A 19,561-nucleotide genomic window follows, 5' to 3' on the forward strand; every position below is an offset into this window, starting at 1 on the left:
CACTACTAGAGATTTTTTAATTTGGCAGAACAGAAGACTTGATTGGAGAAAAGATTATTTATTTATTTAAAAGATTATTTATTTTGAGTAGGAAAATCATGCAGAACACTATGTGTGTGATCACACAGCAGAATGGGATTAAGAGGTGAAATATTAATTATAGTGAAAATATGTGAATCTGATAGGCAATAGGTGGCATAAAGAGTGGTTAACAAGTTGGACAAGTAGAATAGACTGAGGATAAAGACATAGTGGAGATAAAAATGAACACCAACAGAGGAAAAGCGCATGGTCGGATGGTGGAGAAGCATCACTCGTTGGTGATAAAAGTTGCAAAACTGAAGTGGGAGGGTGAAGGTTGGGGCTGAGGAGCTTTAAAAAATGTGAAGTCAGGGAAACAATTAAATTGAGTGAGAATTGGGGAAATGGAGTTAGACAATGGCAGATATGAAGAAGAGCAAGGAGAGTGTAATTTCTTTGATAGGAGTTTTGAGCATGAAATTGAGGCCAGTGGGCATTAGGAACTAAGCATGCAATGTGGAGCAAATTCTCATCTGCTATATTGTGAGAGTACTAGTTCTCTAGCAGTATCAAGATTGCCCACATGGTGAAATAATTGCAGAAGTAATTGCTATTGTTACAGCATATGCTCCATTACAAGGTATTGCACATGATCATTTAAGGCCCAGCTGATTTATGTCAATGTTTCCATACTGACAGCTTAGCAGTTGTCATAATTGCATGAATACACCGCTGGACAATGGTTGTACTTAAGATCATACATGACATGAGTGCTTGTACATTTCCTTAAATTAATTAGGTAATCTTGTAGCAATGATATTCAAGTGTATAGCTTTGGAGTTGTTATGGTTTTAAGGATATGAAACGTTGGGTAAGAAACTTGAGTGGTGAGGTGTCATAGGGCCTGACCAGGGTTTTGTGATGATTCAGATAGAGATACGAAGCCTCTTTTGATTATGTGTGGAAAACAGCAGCATGGATGGGCCTCACTGCAGAGCATTGTTATAGAAAATCTAATGAATATATTTTCTCTATCATTATTTGATTGTAGTTTCATTGGAGATCATTGTCAGCTCAAGAAGTATTGGCTGATAACCCCAGTAAGTTCAAAGTGTCATACTCTTGACACTCTTGCGTTATGTGTTTGGAATTTCGACCTACACACACATCTGAGGACAATTTGGGGCTCTGTGTGATGGCAATTGTTCTGAAATGTGGTGTCAAAAGCTGGTCTGAAGACTTGTATGTCTAATAGAAAATTTCTGTTGTAATTTGTCACATACAGTGAGTAACATATCATGGAACAAGCAACATTTTGGCTGTGCTCATTGTAAAAAACAAAAAAAAGATTAATCTAGTACAGTTAGTCAGCAGGTGGTGGGAAAACTTATTTCCCTTAGTACCTACTCTCAGTTCATCAGAAAGATCTTCATGGCATCAAAGTATAAAATTATCTAGGAGTTTCCTGAATTTTTCGTGCAATCACATATTGGTTTAACTGCAAAATGAATTCAAAGAGCTAGACTTGGTTCTGTACACCATCAAGTCATACAATACTTCTCTCTGCAGGCTGCACATGATTTTACATCAGCTGCCTTGTAGTGATTATTTCTGTTGTCTACGAAATTGGTATTTTTGTAATTACTGATGGCAATTCTTTGAAACAGCTGAGGAGAATACATCGGCATTGAATAAGGTGATTATTTTCAGATAATTCTTGTGGTAATGTTTCAATGATAGCTGTCAAAAGAGTATTTCTTGCCTACCAGACTAACTTCACTTCTGCAGTAAATCAGACTATTTAGTTTTGTAGGTCTGTTGGCTGGGGGCAAGTGAATGGAGTGAGTGGAGTGAGAATCTGAACCATTTTGTAATTTTGGATGGAGCATTGGCAATGGAAATTGAAGATGAAAGATTCTTCTCCTTCTTGTCCCATTTATCATTTGTTTTGGTATGTTATTTGAGGCCTTTGGTACAAAAGCAGTCAATGATTAGTTATTAGTGTCTGCAGTAATGAGTTACATTTTCAGAGATTAATCACATTGGAAGCATATTAGTTTGTTAAGAATTCTCCTGGCATAGGTTGTGTGATGTGCATGCACAGCATGAAGAAAAAATTCACACACACACACATACACAAACACACACACACACACACACACACACACACACACACACACAAACACTGTTGGCTTTATGTAATTCTTTATGTAACATCTGTGGGAGTCACCAGTAGATTTTATTCTTTTTAGAACTATTTTCAAGCAGTATATTTACATACAGTTTTTGTTTTATCTAAGGCTATAATGAAATTAAGTGCAAATTTACAAGCATCTTTGTTGTGTATACAGGTCTGTTAATAATCTTTCTTTTTATAGTTACTGTTTTTAATACATTTTAGTATCATTGCAAAAATGTAAAAAACAGTTTTGGCATAAAATGTAATTTTCTTAACACCTTGCACATTTTTGCACTTTATAAAGCAGTTGTTCTTGTTCACCAGGACATAGGTGTTTCCAAAGACTTAAACGAGATGTTCAAAACACATCTGATTAATTCACATGAACCATTGGACATAGATTTCAATATCCAAGTACTTTCATCTGGTTCTTGGCCATTTCAGCAGCCATGTGACTTTACAGTGCCCTCTGAAGTAAGTATTACTCTTAAATAGCATACTTGCTTTTGTATAGGCCTTGTGCTTGTATGTGTATGTGTGTGTGTGTGTGTGTGTGTGTGTGTGTGTGTGTGTGTGTGTGTGTGTGTCAGAGTGATACCTGTGATATACATTGCATAAATTGATAGCAATGATATGAGCTCAGTTGACCACCCAGATAGCCATGCGTGTTAAAGCACTGCTTTCTGGATGGTGAGGTGTGTCATCCTTGGTGACTGAATCTGCCCAGTGGCTTAATGATGAGGGTCGGTCTTCTGTTGAGCCTGTATGTGGTTTCTAAGCGAATTCCCACATCCAACTGAGTGAATAACAGGCTGGTACCCAAGTTCTACCACAATTACATGATTCGCAAACATTTAGAAAACTTTCACTCACTTTCACATGAATCACACTACACGCAAACAGCTGGAGTACACGTATTCCATCTCTGGGTGGTAACAGATGACAGGAAGGGCATTTGACTGCCCCTTAAACTAGCCATGCCAAATCTGTTGCTAACCATGCCGACCCTGTGCTGATGTACGACAAAGACACAAGAAGAAGAAGAAGAAGAAGAAGAAGAAGTGATATGAGGTCAGTTATCTTAGCATAGCATGATTGTGACCATTGTGAAACACAGTTGAAGGTCTGTCCAGTCATAGAGTACATGTGTTAAAACAATTGGAAAATATTACTGTGCTTTTTAAATTTTTATGATGTACATTAGAAATGTGTTCAAGAATAACAAATGTTGTTGTTGTTTTTGGTGGTGGTGGTGGTGCTGGTGCTGGTGGCGGCAGTGATGGTGGCGGCGGTTGTTGTTTTTAGTCCAAATACTGGTTTGATGCAGTTCTCTATGCTTGTCTATCCTGTACAAGCCTCTTCATTTCTGAATAACTGCTGCAACTCACATCCATTTGAACCTGCTTACTGCACTTGTTCCTTTATCTCCCTCTACAATTTTTAACCTCCACACTTGCCTCCATTATCAAGTTGACTATACCTGATTGCCTCAGGGTGTGTTGTATTAACCAATCCTTTCTTTTAGGCAAATTGGGCTGTAAATTTCGTTTTACCTCAGTTCAATTCAGTACAACCTCCTCATTAGTTATTCAGTCTACCAGTCTGACATACAGCATTTTTTTGCAGCACCACATTTCAAAAGCTATTGTCTTCTTGTGTGAACTGCTTATCTTCCACATTTTGCCCTTCAGTATAAGGCCACACTCAAAACAAATGTCTTCAGAAAAGACTTCCTAACACTTAAATTTATATTTTGTGTCAGTTAATTTCTCTTTCCAGAGAAGCTTTTCTTGCTATTTATTGCTAGTCTGTATTTTATATATTCTCTCTACTTCACCTATCATCAGTTATTTTACATCCCAAACAGCAAAACTCATTTACAATTTTCAATGTCCCAGTTCCTAATCTAATTCCCTTGCCATAACTGTGATTTAATTCCATTATATTCCATTGTTGTTTTCCTTACATTGACATCATCTTATAATCTCTTTTAAAGACATTATACATTCTGTGCAACTGTTCTGCCATGTACTTTGCCATCTCTGATAGAATTACAGCGTCCTGAGCAAACCTTGATTTTTATTTATTCTCCCTGTATTTTAATACCTTTTCATAATTCCTCACTGCTTGCTTATTGTATAGATAGAATAACATCAGAGATGGACTAAAGCCCTGTCTAACAGCTTTCTCAACCACTGCTTCCCTTTCATGTCCCTCAACTCTTATAATGCAGTACAAGTTGTAAATGCCCTTTCACTCCCTGTATTTTATCCTTGCTACCTTCAAAGTTTTAAAGATTTTATCTAGTCAACAGTGTCATAATTTTATCTAAATCTATAAATGGTGTAAATGTAGATTTACCTTTCTTTTAATGTAAGCCACAGGGAAAACTCAACCTGATCTTGCTCAGGGTCAGCTTCTACCAGTTTTCCCATTCTTTTTTAAATAGTTCATGTCAATATTTTGCAACCATGTCTTATTAAAATGATAGTTCAGTAGTATTCACAATTTCATATGGCTTGTATATCTTGCATACAAAGTGGAATAGTTTTGTCATGGCTGGCTTTCCCAAGGATTTCAAAAATTGTATAGGAATGTCATCTACTCCAGAAGACTCGTTTATACTTAGATCTTTAAGTGCTCTGTCAAATTTGTCTTCCAGTATCATGTCTTCCATTTCATCTGCACCTACTTCCAAAGATCTTTTTAATTTTTGTACAGGTGGCATCTATCTTCCCCATAGTTGTGCATGTTTCTTCTACCCATTACTACTTAGCCATTACGCATTTTTGTCAATCTCATTTTTAGACATATGTTATCCTCTGTAGATTTCACTATTTCATCTGACAAAGCTATCCATTGATCTTCTATTGAATTTCTTTCCCTTGCTGCAGTCCATCACTGCATAATGCTCCCTCTGAAACTATCATCAACCCCTGGTTCCTTCAATTTATCCTTATTCCATCTTCTAAAATTTCTACCTGTTTTTGCAGTTTCTTCAGTTTTAATGTGAAATCCATAACAAACGAGTTAGGGTCAAAAACTGCATCTACCCCTGAAATGTCCTTCTGTTTAAAGTCACTTTCTTGCAATTATATAATCAATATGAAACCATTCAGTGTCCCCAAGTCTCTTCTAAAATACAGTATTTTTTTATTATTCTTAAACCATGTGTTTGCAGTAATTAAATTATGTCCTGTGATGTACCCCCTGGCTGTATGCCAATTATTCTTTGCAAGTTGGACTTAATTTGAACCAACTTCAGCCAAGGGACCAACATTGTGTCCAATTAGATCACATAATTTTCAGCAAAATGTGTTGCAAACAAACTGGCAAATGCTATGAACTGAATCTACCAAGTAATCAGTTTGTGTTCATGTGAGTTAATTCTTTTTCATGCTCCATATACACTAATAGTGCATTTTCATCCTGGCCAGCATCCCATGGGCAGTCCCATTACTTGCCTCATTGTTTTATGGACCCACTTACTTTCCCTTCTCCATAGGCCCCTGGTTATCTCCACATTCCCATCCACATGCAAAATGCGGGCATGCCAAGTTCTCTAGGATGTTTTGACCACTGTGAAGGTAACCTCTCACAATTGAATGTCACTGTCGCAAATGGTCTCCCATTTAGTTGCACTCGCCTTAGAAACCACATCACTTAAATTCAATTACAAACATGGAGAGTTTAGACTCACAGGTGTACAACTATATTAAAGTGCTCATGCTAAAACTAACTACAAAGTGCCCCAATGGTCAAGAGTTTTCTATAATAGCAGTGTTAGTAGCAGATGGCTTTTCTATTAGTCATTGAATGAAGGTCAGTGAAGTGCTGGTCTCTTAAAGTGTCTGCTTTTGAACGTAACTTGAAATGCAATTGTGAATATAAAGTTAATGAACATTTACAATTTCTCCCTCTAAAGATGATGTACTGAGTACAGTCTCACTGGACACTGGAAAGTTGTTTGATTGGGTTGCACAGGTTGCAGATGTTGCATTCAGTGTCTTCTCTGTGTTTTCAGTGATAGCAGGTGGCAATTGAAATGTGCGATAAGCAATCACATCTCTGATATTAATACACTTCAAACCTGTGAAGGCCTTCACTGGATTACTAGGATACTGCACAATTGCAGCAGTGACCCAACCATTACCATGTTGAAGTGTATTTTCTGCGTAAGTGTAAAACTCAGAACACACCTGCAAAACACTGACAGGCCTTGCTGAGTCACTTGCGCCCTGAAGTTACTACTTGTAGTAACTTCTATATCATCAGTGGCCTTATAAACCGTCATTGTCAATCTGTGTACTAAAAATGTGCTCTTAGCAGTTTTGTGGACACAGGAGTAATGGTTGTGATGAGAAAAATTTGGTTCCAATTTCTTGAAATAATTATATTGATGCCTTGGTGCAGTTGACCATCAGTACAGAACGAGTCTCTGTTGAATGACTTGACCAGGTGAACTGTGCATTGTTCTGAGTGCATGTGTTCATGTGAGAGTTTGCTGCTGAATACAATTAAGATATAGCCATCATCATTAAGCCATACAGCAGAGCTGCATGATCTCAATGCAAAAATATAATGGCTATAGTTTCCCCCTGATTTCAGTTGTGTGCAGTAACAATATAGTGAGGCCATATTGGCTAATGTTACAAGGCCAGATCAGTCAATCATGCAGACTATTGCTCCTACCAACTACTGTAAAGGCTGCTGCCCATCATCAGGAACCATGGCCTAATCTGGCCTCGCTAAAGACACTCCTCGGTTGTAGTTTCACCTACAGTAGAGCTGTCTACATCACAGGGGCACGAGTCACCCAACACCTCCGAGTACACAAGGGCTGCCAACAGCTTTGTGATGTCACTCTTAGCTGCCCACATAAAACTGCTACATTGTGAGACCTGCTGCCACTTGTTACTCTGTTGTGAATTATTGCAAAGAAATCATGACTGGAGTACCTAATCACTGCATTTTTTTGTCTTCGTTTAGCAGTGAAAAATTATGCTTAATGACTCACCTTCCCTTTGAACTTAGTTGTCATATCTGGAAATGCAAGTATGTGGTATGTAGGAAGCAATGTTTATTAAGTGTTCAAAGGGAATTTTATGTCAGACTGTACCTGAAAATTTGAACTTTTTGTTTCTTGACATTTTCAGGAGACTGCGCATCATGTTTGATTTTGCGTTTATCACTTAGCACAGTATGCACTGCAGCATTCATTTAAAGAGTAAAAGTATTTTATTATGGATTCATCGAGAGGCTAGTGACAGGCAACCAGTAATGCATATTAAGCAACAGAAGATAACATTGTCAAACTGTGCACTAAAAATTCTGAGTTTTGTTTCTTAACATCTTGAAAACAATTTGCAGCACTTAAGTTTGATTTTACAGTAGAAACATCATGCACTGCATCAAAGAGTAAAAACATTTTGCATTGGGGATTTATGGAAGGCAGTATTAACCAATACAGATCAAAGAGACAAAAATAAAAAATAAAATTATTTCAAATTGTGGCACATTGTTTGAAGTTTCTTCTTCTTAGGGCTTTGAAGAGATTGCACAGATGTATTATTATTATTATTCTTTTGCAATAATTATTCTTTTCAATATTTACAGTGGTCCATATAATTTTCCTACACATTTATGGGACAGTGTGTTGAGGACAACAGATTTCACACACCACATCACGAGCCATAACTATTTCTTTTGAGTTCAGGTGGTACTGTTCTATGATACAGCAGCTTCATGAAGGAAGTGTTACCAACAAATTTTGCAGAGTCAAATAACTGTACATAACTACTGTCACAGGAAATTCATGCTGGGATTTCAAATTGCCTCTGTCCAATTGCATAATTAAATTAAACTGCTTATCAGTTGTCATAGACCTATTAAGTGTCAAAAATCTGTTCAGTCTGTACACTGAAGTTTCCTTAGTAATGAGCAGCAGCATAAAACAGCAATGTATGTTAAAACTGAGAGATCATATTCAACATGTTTGAAATCATCATTACAGATACAGAAATTAAGAAATTAATCACTAATATCACACACACTTCTTTCAGTACTATCATCACAACCATGCATCTCTACAATTCTCAACTTCTTTTGTGGGCGCACATTTAGTTCTAAGATAACACATGAGTCTTAACTTCGTTCCAATTTCCAACAACTCGCTGAGTGAGATATGATACTAACATCCTGATAATCATGTGTATAGCCATAATGTTGGTTCCAGAGAAGCAGTCTCGAACTTGCCTGGTAAGATATAAGATGTCTTTAGTTACTTGCTACAGTATTCAGTTACCTGCATTAATCCATATATAGTAAGCTGAAGTGCTGTGTGTGTTTCTAGGGACAGTTCCCCATTCTCTGAGCTTAAACGTCTCCATTTGTGTAACCAAGTAATGAATTTATCCAGGAAACTGCTATGCATGTCTCCTGCTTTATTGGTCAGAGGCGTTTGCATTTTTCCTTTATGGTGAATTCCCTTCAGAGGTGTTTTAACATTAACAGTGGACCATGAGGTCCTAATCCAAATTTATAAATTTGGCTTTATCGTCCTCCCAGTTCTCTACATAATGAACTGGCCCCAACTCAACCAAGCAACTTTCAATATAGTCACTGAACACTTTCAATATAGTCACTGAACACTTGAGTAACCTGTTTAATATTTTTCCTTTCTAAAGCTGAAGGTCACAGAGCTTACGCTGACATACCATAACTATGTTTTTTACAGCTTTTGACGTTCTGTAATGTACTTCCCTAACTATAGCTGAAGATTCATATCTGACTGTATCAGGATAACAAGAAGTTTGCCTATGGGTCTTCAGATTCATCCAGTTGTTTCATATAGACTTAAAAATGTGAACAGTGTCATGTGGAAAAAAAGAGGTCTTTTACTATCTGTAGGAAATAGATACACAAAACTAGCTTGTGATGCATTTGCAAAATGTATAACACATTTTTTATTGATGGCATTATTATCTGCAATGAGTGAAACTATCTGAAAGCCAACAGCTTCTACATCTACCACTAATGTCCTTACCACATTACACAAGTTTTCTGCATTCAGTTTCTTCACAGGCAATATGACACAACTTTTTTGAAAGGAGAATGAATATGCTGTATCATGAATAACTGTGCACTGATTGCTATTGCCAGCAGTAATATTTCCTACCTTGAAATCTACATATGGTTTGATGTGAATATCATGTAGCATAAAGATCACAAACAGTTCATGTGGTTCCAAACATGAAACTTCATCCTTCAAATGACTTAAGAAATTAGGATTACTTGGGTTCACATTTGTATTGCAGCTAAGCTTCCTTAATGAATTTGGATTAGATAGAATGACAAAACCAGATGTTCATAAAAACTTACAAACATGTGGAGAACAAAGAATAAAAAGCCCTGCACCAAATTTATGATGATCTTTGGATTGAAGAGATAATGCAGTTTGTGACTCCAGGAATGGAACAACCTTCTTCTTACCTTCTTTAACTTGTAAAGGTCCAAGAAAGACATGAATAACTGGCATGTGTAAATCACTCTCTCTGCCATTAATTAATTCTATAAATAACTCCAAAATGTTTTCAACTGTGTTTACATTGTTAACTGTCTGTGCTGGCAACAATATCTATAGCTGTCAAATGCAATTCAACAGTGAGGTTTCTGCAAACTTTTATATACACAATAACATATGGAGTCTTCTCAAAATTAAAATACAGAACAGTACATACTTTTTTCACAAATTTACTCCACAGTTCATTCTTTGTAACATTTTCACTTTATCTCACAAATTCATCATTAGTTTGAAAACTGCTGTTTTCCTTTTGTGCAGAAGTTGTTTCTGTGCTTTCGAATATAGCTGTTGCCAAAGCACCTGCTTTCAGCCTCTTGTCTTCTTTGACTTGGGGGTTCCCATGGAACATCTTGTCTTGAGCTCAAATATCTGGGACATTTGGTAATAAGCATGGTGCTGCACTTTCTTTCAATCTGGGATTTTCCAAAGGAAGTGTTAATGTTTTCCCTGCTTTTCAGTCAACTGCAGTGGTTTGGAGAATCAGATCTCTCAGGATAAAGTGTTCTTGACAAACTTGGAAAGGAAATGAAAAGAAAGTTATCCCTAACAAATTTTCAAATAAATTTTTTGTACCAGTGCTTACACATCATCTTGCTATAAATATTTCACATTATTAAAAGTATGCCACACATCTTTTTTAGTAAAGAGAGATCAGTACTTTTCTCTTCCTTAAAAACATTTTGTTATTCATTCTGCAGAAAATGCTACTCATCAAATTAAAAGAACTTTAGGATCAGAATTTTTGAAATGCCACATTTACTTTTGTAATTGCTTAGGGAGTTAAAATTAAATTAGCTGTTCATGCTATCACATATAATTTTATGTAACTTATGCACTGTACAGTTGATACACAGTGAAACAATGTAAATCTGAAATTTGACTGTTGTTTGCACAACACTTTCAGTGAAGCTGTTGCTGATGATGGAGCCTTTGTGGTTATAATTTATTGTTGCATACTTTGTTATAAATGTAACTTGATAGTGCTTACCACAGAATGTTCTGATGGAGTGAAGTTCTCCTGTCGAATTTCTTGAGTCCATTTCTTCCTCAGTGTGGTGTCCTTTTGAAATACGAACACAGATATCTTTTTCCCGGTATGTTAATTGCCAGTACAGCCTGGTGCACAACATTTATTCACCATAGTGTGATGGAAAGCAAATACTGTGCCATAGTGAAAGAGATGTCTAGAAATAACAACACATTCAGCAACTCACAGCTCAGCAGCAATCCACTAACAGTAAAACACTGTCATCATATTGCCAATATAGCCTCTAGCTGTAGACCATTTAGCATCACATCATGGTGACATAGCGAAACTGTTGGGTCGTCTTGTTTTTTAGAAGGTGTCAAAAGCCACTCCACGTTGCTTCATAGATGGAAATTTCGAATGATAACACAGAAAATATTGCAAATAATTTGATATTCAACAAAGATCTGAACACACACAGCCGGCCACGGTGGTCTCGCGGTTCTAGGCGCGCAGTCCGGGACCGCGCGACTGCTACGGTCACAGGTTCGAATCCTGCCTCGGGCATGGATGTGTGTGATGTCCTTAGGTTAGTTAGGTTTAAGTAGTTCTAAGTTCTAGGGGACTGATGACCACAGCTGTTAAGTCCCATAGTGCTCAGAGCCATTTGAACACACACACACACACACACACACACACAAGCAGTTAGAGAAAAATGATTGATTATATGGTCATTTCTCTTAATACGTAAGTCATATTGTGAAAGACGTCGACTTGTTGATTCCTGTAATAACTGCAATATTTTCCATGAGTTGAGTATAGCAATTATAGGCTTATGTGCTTTTGATCATAATGATTAATTAATCCAATTGAATTAGACAGACAGGTACATACATCCCCCCTGCTCCTTCCTTGCACACTCACACACACATTCTCCCATATTTCATGTGCACACATGCTTCATCTTGTTCTGCAGTATTTCTTTTTGTTGTGCATAGCTTACTGTTTGACTTAGGTTGACAGAACTCCAAATCAAAACATTACTGACATGAACACTCATATAATAATAATAATAGCTTTATTCAACATCAAATGGTACACTGCACATGTACAAAGAAACAGTAACGATTAAAGTTATTTGTACTATACACCAGACACATTCTTCTGAATACATCATTAATTTACAACAAAATTACAATAAGATGTTTACTGATTTCTATTCACATAATTTCACAAAGCATTTGTTGTTCTTCATATAAGTATGGTACTCTTCTAATGTTTAGAAAGGATGTTTTACTAAAAATTTCTTAAGCTGATGTTTCAGTTTAACTGTAGGAAGAGCCATGACTGCACTAGGCAGTGCATTAGCTAATTTTATACCTGCGTACTGAGGCCCCTTTTCGTAAAGTGCTATTCTGTGACTGCCAATGTAAAATCTTTCTTTATTTCTAGTATTGTACTGGTGGAAATCTGAATAAGACTTTAGAGACAGCTGCAGATGTAATCCCAGGAGTGTGTGCAGCATATAGTACAGTTAGTCCTTCCTCCTTAGTAACCTGTAACTCTACAAGGTGTTTTGTTCAGAAATACCTGGGCCAACTTTTATGTCCAGTGCAATTCGTTTCATGCCTAATGAAAATCCATGGTTGCAGATAGAGAAGAAATACCAAAAAAGACAATAGACTGTGTGATGCTGTTACATAACTGGACAGTGGACTTGAGCCTACTCATTTTCAAAGCATGCAGACTGATGATCAGGGTGGAGATCCAATTTGAAAAGGAGGCAAAAGTGATAGAAAGGAAATAAGAAAATATTTAATTCCTATCAGCTATTAGTGTTGTGTTTGATATTATACGGGACCATTTTGTTTCATTGTGTTTGTAAGATAGTAATATGTTTTGACCAGTTTCAAACCCATTAACACAAAAGCTTGTCAGGCTTCAAACATTAACTCATGGCTTGTTGTACATATCTTGGTTTAACAGCTAGTAAAAAATACAGTTAGTATTTATCTTCATTTTCTGCATCATATTTATCACTTGTACAGATAAAACTACAGTCAAAAAGTTAGTCGAAAATGAGAGAATTATTAAATGTTTTTGATTTTGTTTGATGCGTTTTTACTAGCTATAATAGTGAAATTCAAAATACTGAAATATTTTGGTATTTTCTTTTACTTGTTGCTTGGACATATAATGCAAGACTGAAGCACACCTGGATGTAAATTATGGCTTTGCTACACATCTATGTGCCAAAAAATGTGTACATAAATATGTTCAGCATTAATGTAGAAGCTCTGTAAACTAAGTTCACCAGAAATTCATAATATTGTATTGCTCAAAGTGCTCTGAATCATATTAGCAGAAAATTAGGTGCTACTTTCTTTCCTTTTCCTGTACAATTTCTTTTAAAGTTTACAAAATTTGCTGCTCTTACATTATTGAGCAAGACTGTACTCTTGATTTCTTCAGTTTTTTGTGCTTCTTTTTGTCTTCATTGGCTTTTAGTCACCCTTCACTACTCCTTCTCTTTATTTACAAAATTTCTGTATTTATTTTATCAAATTTTATTTCCCACCATTACATTTTTATTCATATTGGTACTTTTGTTTTTGTTCCCATATTTTATAGTTATTTTGGGTATGCCATGCCTTGTTAGCTCCATTAAATTATGTATTAATGATAACATGACAAATAATGCTAACCTGGAGGTTTTTGACAATGTTATGCAAAATATGCTGTTTTCGTGAAATGTAGTAAAACTTGAAATTTTCTTCATTTCCATGTAAAAATGTTATAAATCTGAAGGCAGCAGGTTACCAATATGGTAAATGATAATTATCTAGTGGTGAAATTGGATTTTAACTTTTTTTCAAGGCTGAGGTAGGGGAGAGTGTTGTACTTTGAAACACTTTTCAGGCTTTAGCCTTTAGCCAGCCCTGTAAAAGGAGTTTGATATATTTCCTTATTCCATTTTGAAATGATAGCTTTCACTTTATGTGTGCTGCATCTTTTCTGAAATTGCAAAAATTACTCCAGAAATGCAAGGTTTTCGCAAATGTGAAAAATTGTTGTGAGGTACAACATGGTCACGAGTACCTAGGAATAAATATTCTATTCAGATTTAAAGTTTTGCAATAAAAAAAAATCATGTCAATACCGTATTTTATAGTTCTGTGGTACATTATTACTGTACAACACACCAGAAATTAGTAAGTGAAATCAAATTAAGAAGACTAATTATAAAAACACAGTTAGAAGTTAAAAAGATTTTTAAATAGAAGTTATTGACAACTAACACAAATTTCCATTTTCAAGACAGGAAAAAATGTTAAGACATTAGAGAAACTCAGTTCACTTCCAAATATTACATGCTTCATGGTAAGGCAACCTGTTTAAAAGTACAAGGAGGTGCATGACTGATGAACCGTTCACGTGTTACATAAATAGTTTTAAAAATATACAGAATTTTATTCACCATAAGACTCTCTAACCTCCATATAGGTTTAATACATAGCACTTAAATATCTAGAGCTCACAATGTTTACAAACTCTGCACAAAACACAGCCCCATGTCTCTCAACAACAAAAACTGCATAAGGCAGTTTCTAGTGTGCATCCCTTCATATGATTTGAGAATACTAGATTGAAACACTGACCAGGAAACATCATGTGCTTCTAGGAACATTGTACCACAGGCACAACATTCTCCTCGATGTACGTAATCTTAAAACGATTATTCATTTCCTGCATGAAGAATTGATGCCTTAGCTGTGACATCAGATGGAGAAACCCAATTCCCACGAACTCCATTCTGGATACAGTTTTACCTACTGGTGCCACATTTCCTAACTTTTCTGTACAACAAATTGTACCAAAAAATAATGAGTTTTAGAGAGGTCTTATGTGGTGCATCAGTTAAACAGTTATTTTTTTTTTTTTTTTTTGTAGCAAGCAAGTATAAATATGAAAACCACAAAATATGGAACTTTAACTTTGCAAACATGTAAATCATGTCTGCTCAGTTTGCTTTGCTCCTATCAGCCAGTCAAGCCTTGGACTACACTATAGATCATGCTGTCACCAAAAAACTGCATATCAATAAAAATAATATTGAGTATATACTGAAATAAGCATTCTCACTGTTCTGTTGTATAACCAGAAACTCATTTGTGTGACATCACAGAAACATATTTGTGTGACATCTCAAGCTGTGACTGGTTGATAAAATCAAACTGAGGAGGCACTTTGTTGGTTTACATGTTTGTGAAATAAAGTTGTATTTGGTGGTATTTGCATTCAGTTTTGTGCTACAAAAAAATGCGATGTAATTGATGCAGCAGATTAAGATCACTCGAAAACATGTCACTTCTAGTACAATTTGTTGTGCAAAAGTGTCAAGGAATGTGCCATCACTGGGTAAAAATGTTATCTCTGTTCCAAGTTACAAATCTGTCTCTAATTAACTCAATGTCAATGGGACATTAAATCCTGATCTTCCTTCCTTCCAAGTTACGAGGTGCATTCAAGTTCTAAGGCCTCCGATTTTTTTTCTCCAGACTGGAAAGAGATAGAAACATGCGCATTGTTTTAAAATGAGGCCGCGGTCATTGTCAATTCGTTCCAGAGATGGCAGCACCGTACGGCAGATGGAATTTTACTGCCAGCGGCGAGAATGAGAACTGTTTTAAATACTTAAAATGGCGACGTTTTCCTTACTTGAACAGCGTGCAATCATTCGTTTTCTGAATTTGCGTGGTGTGGAACCAATTGAAATTCATCGACAGTTGAAGGAGACATGTGGTGATGGAGTTATGGATGTGTCGAAAGTGCATTCGTGGGTGCAACAGTTTAATGAAGGCAGAACATCGTGTGACAACAAACCGAAACAACCTCGGGCTCGCACAAGCCGGTCTGACGACATGATTGAGAAAGTGGAGAGAATTGTTTTGGGGGATCGCCGAATGACTGTTGAACAGATCGCCTCCAGAGTTGGCATTTGTATGGGTTCTGTGCACAAAATCCTGCATGACGACCTGAAAATGCAAAAAGTGTCATCCACGTGGGTGCCACGAATGCTGACGGACGACCACATGGCTGCCCGTGTGGCATGTTGCCAAGCAAGAGGTGCATCCTACGAAAATGTTTTGAAGATCAAATTCCTTCCTGCACTGCAACAAAAACGTTCGGGAAGGGCTGCGCATGTGGTGTTTCACCAAGACAACGCACCCGCACATCGAGCTAACATTACGCAACAGTTTCTTCGTGATAACAACTTTGAAGTGATTCCTCATGCTCCCTACTCACCTGACCTGGCTCCTAGTGACTTTTGACTTTTTCCAACAATGAAAGACACTCTCTGTGGCCGCACATTCACCAGCCATGCTGCTATTGCCTCAGCGATTTTCCAGTGGTCAAAACAGACTCCTAAAGAAGCCTTCGACGCTGCCATGGAATCATGGCGTCAGCGTTGTGAAAAATGTGTACATCTGCAGGGCGATTACGTCGAGAAGTAATGCCAGTTAATTAGAAAAAAAAATCGGAGGCCTTAGAACTTGAATGCACCTCGTACAATGGCTAGAAGATGGATTCATTACTGTGGGAAAATGAAGTTTTGGTGGTGAAACCAGCAAACTTCTTAAAAACATGAAGAAAGAAATACTTCAGGCAGAAGTGAAAGAAGCATTGAAAGACACTGTGTTGCAACTTCAAACTACAAACTAGACTGCCAGCCCTTATGGCCACAGATCCGTGACAATCTGTGTAAACAGTCCTAGGTTCTTATTTTAGCACTAGAGTCATAATGAACTCTTTTAATGTTGACATGGCCTAGAATGAGATTTTCACTCTGCAGCGGTGTGTGCGCTGATATGAAACTTCCTGGCAGATTAAAACTGTGTGCCGGACCGAGACTTGAACTCGGGACCTTTGCCTGAGATACATGATTTGTGCATTACATACCTACTGAAAACTTATAGTAGCCTGCTGCTCTCCATTAATAATGTAATCAATAGAACTGCTGCAGCTCTGAATGTAAACGAAGAGACTAAACCACCTTCATCACTTTGAAGCAGCTCACTGCTAAGGCTCACTGTCTAATTAAATGCAAAGGCAAAGGTCCCGAGCTCGAGTCTCGGTCTGGCACACAGTTTTAATCTGCCAGGAAGTTTGACATGGCCTGTTATGTATACATGGAATGGAAGTTTCTGCAGTTTAGTGTTCTACAAATCCCTTCAGAGTTTACTGGAAAAGCAACTTTCCATGCAAACAGAAAATACGAGCAATGTCAAATGTCTACTGTTGTACTGAAGGTAGTTTGGCTTCCACCTTCAAATATAGACCCCAAGCAGGTGTTTTCACACTGTAATGAAGTGTTGGCTAATGTGTCTGAAGAGAACCTGGAAGTTACGACACTGCTTTCTTTTTAAATATTTTCAATAGTGTTTAGTTGCAGAGTTATTTGTTCTTTAATTGATTAGATTTAATAATTTTAACATACATTTTTTTTTTCTCAATAATTGAAGTGAATGTGATGTGCAGTGGAAAAAAATATCCAATATTATTTGTAAGTATATGAACATCAGGTTTGATTCCATGGGGAAAAAGATGTGCCCAGCAACTGTATTTATTTTAAGTAATACAGGATACAGTGCTCAGTCACAAATAACATTTATTGCATATCCAGATTTTACTCACTGTGTGACCACCTTCAGTGTGAACTCAATCTTTGACATGAATGTTATATGTGTATATAAGTTGTTTCAATGTTTTAACTTACATGTACTGCACTGAAGATGGCCACACAGTGATGGAAATCTAGATATGCAGTAAACATTATCTGTGGCATATTGCTGTACACTTTACTACACAATATATGGACATGTCGCACCTGCTGGTTGAGTGGTAAAGTGCATCCCTGGAAACCAAAAAGTTGCAGGATCAAAACCTGGTTGGACTGCAGAATATTTCAGTCTACATTTAACCTAGCCTTTACATCTCAAGAAAGTGTAGGTTCACTAGAAATGACAAATGGTTTGGATTAAACAGTAGGTCCTTTTTCCCTGTAGGATTTCAGGGGTGGCTTAGGGATGGGAAAAGTCTCTGAAGTGGTGACCAGTTGAAAGATTTGGCCAAACTGTTGAGCTACATGGAATTACTATTATTTTGAACATAACACTAAAAAATGATGAAATAAAACCCAAATGAAGAACATACTTGAAAAATAAGCCTTTAGAAAGTAACAATTAAATTTTTGAGAAATTGCACCAAATTTGAGAAAAATAACATGGAAATTCATCAAAAAATAAAATTTTTATCTTTTACCTATCTACAACTTACTGCTGCTAACACGGCACTGTTACCTGTGTTTCACTATTAGTGTTATGGATGGGATTTTTCTCTCCTCACTGGCATTGTTTTGTTTCATTATATCTCCCCTTTGATTCACAACATATAGAAATTGTATAATAATTTTCAGCTCTATTACACTATGGCTGGCCCTGTTTAAAAATCTGTAACATTTTAAATAACAAGACTGTAATAATAAGTGTTGTGATTGTTGAGTGAAAACACTTGAAATAAATGTGAAGTACCTTTGAAAAATATTATCTCCTTTATGATATTTATATCTATTTTTCCAGCTGGAACGTAGTTTACAACGTTTTGCAATGTTCTATGGCACCCAGCACAATGGTAGGAAGCTGCATTGGTTGCATAACTTGTCAAAGGGAGAACTGGTTACAAACTGCTTCAAAAACAGGTTTGTTGCTTGTTTATCCATTGGCTAGAAAATAATGTCACTTTTATAGTTATGCATCTTTTGTTGTAAGCCTGTAGTATAATGTATAAGTTATAGTGTGTTTATGAAAGCTTTATGATATCTGATGTAAACCAGAGTATTTATCTTTGTTTTGGTTGTATTATGTTCTGAAATTTATGGGGCTCACTCTAAACACTAAAGGCTGTGGTTGACAGCAACCAGATATTGCACTTAAAAACTTAGATCTTACTAGCCCTGTAATAACCATACCAAACTGTATAGAGGAAGACCTTACTGTGACCATTCATGAGAAATTATTTAGCAGTCAGTAATAAAATAATGACCTCTCTACAGAAATCAACATTTTGTGGAAGTCAGTCATTTTCCACCCCCTTTTGCCACCTCCCTGACCATCTATGTATTATCCATTTACTTTGGTGTATTTGTCAGATAGTCATTAAAATTTTATTTGGGAGCAATTTCATTTCAACAAGTTTGTATGGAGTGTTTGTGGAAATGAATGTGATTTATAGCTTTCACTTTGTATTGTTTTGTTTCTTTAAGGTCTTTCCTTTCTATATCCAAAACACAAGCATCCTCGAATCAAGCTTTCTCAAAAGAGCTGAAATTATACTGTTAAGTTGCTTCTAAATCTTTTCTGTCTATACTGTCAGTTATTTGCCATGGAATTTGATGCAATAATACCTTCCATGTAAACAATTTGATGAAAACCTTCTTTGCCTCAGGTTATGTGCTTACTTATCAGAAGAATTCTTTCTACCAAGATTTTGTTTCTCCTGTAACATTTGTTAACCAAATTTTCCCTTCTTTATTTTCATACAAGGTGTTTCATCTTTGGGGAAAATACATCCTCCCATTTTTGATGTGCCAGATTTTATATCTTTTCTCGTGTAAATATGTTTTGGAGTGCTTAGTGTTGATCATTCCTTCACATTTATTAAACTGCCAGCACGAGAAAGGATTCATTCTGAAAACTAGCAAGTTTCCTTTCTTTTGTGTGTGTGCCTGTCAACAAGCCAATACTTCTGCTTT

General features: G+C 36.5%; 1 protein-coding gene across 2 annotated transcripts in view; it reads left to right on the forward strand.

The window, feature by feature from the left end:
• The window catches only part of LOC126469949 (cullin-1-like), a 233,353-nt gene that overhangs the window by 197,476 nt on the left and 16,316 nt on the right, over window positions 1-19,561 (forward strand). For both annotated transcript variants that reach the window (XM_050097359.1, XM_050097358.1), the window contains exons 12-13: window positions 2,525-2,674; window positions 18,390-18,508. In XM_050097359.1, the coding sequence (XP_049953316.1) occupies window positions 2,525-2,674; window positions 18,390-18,508 (269 nt within the window). The remainder of the gene's footprint in view (window positions 1-2,524; window positions 2,675-18,389; window positions 18,509-19,561) is intronic.

This window comes from Schistocerca serialis, chromosome 3 (assembly GCF_023864345.2).
Source record: "Schistocerca serialis cubense isolate TAMUIC-IGC-003099 chromosome 3, iqSchSeri2.2, whole genome shotgun sequence".
Taxonomy (NCBI): Eukaryota; Metazoa; Arthropoda; class Insecta; order Orthoptera; family Acrididae; genus Schistocerca; species Schistocerca serialis.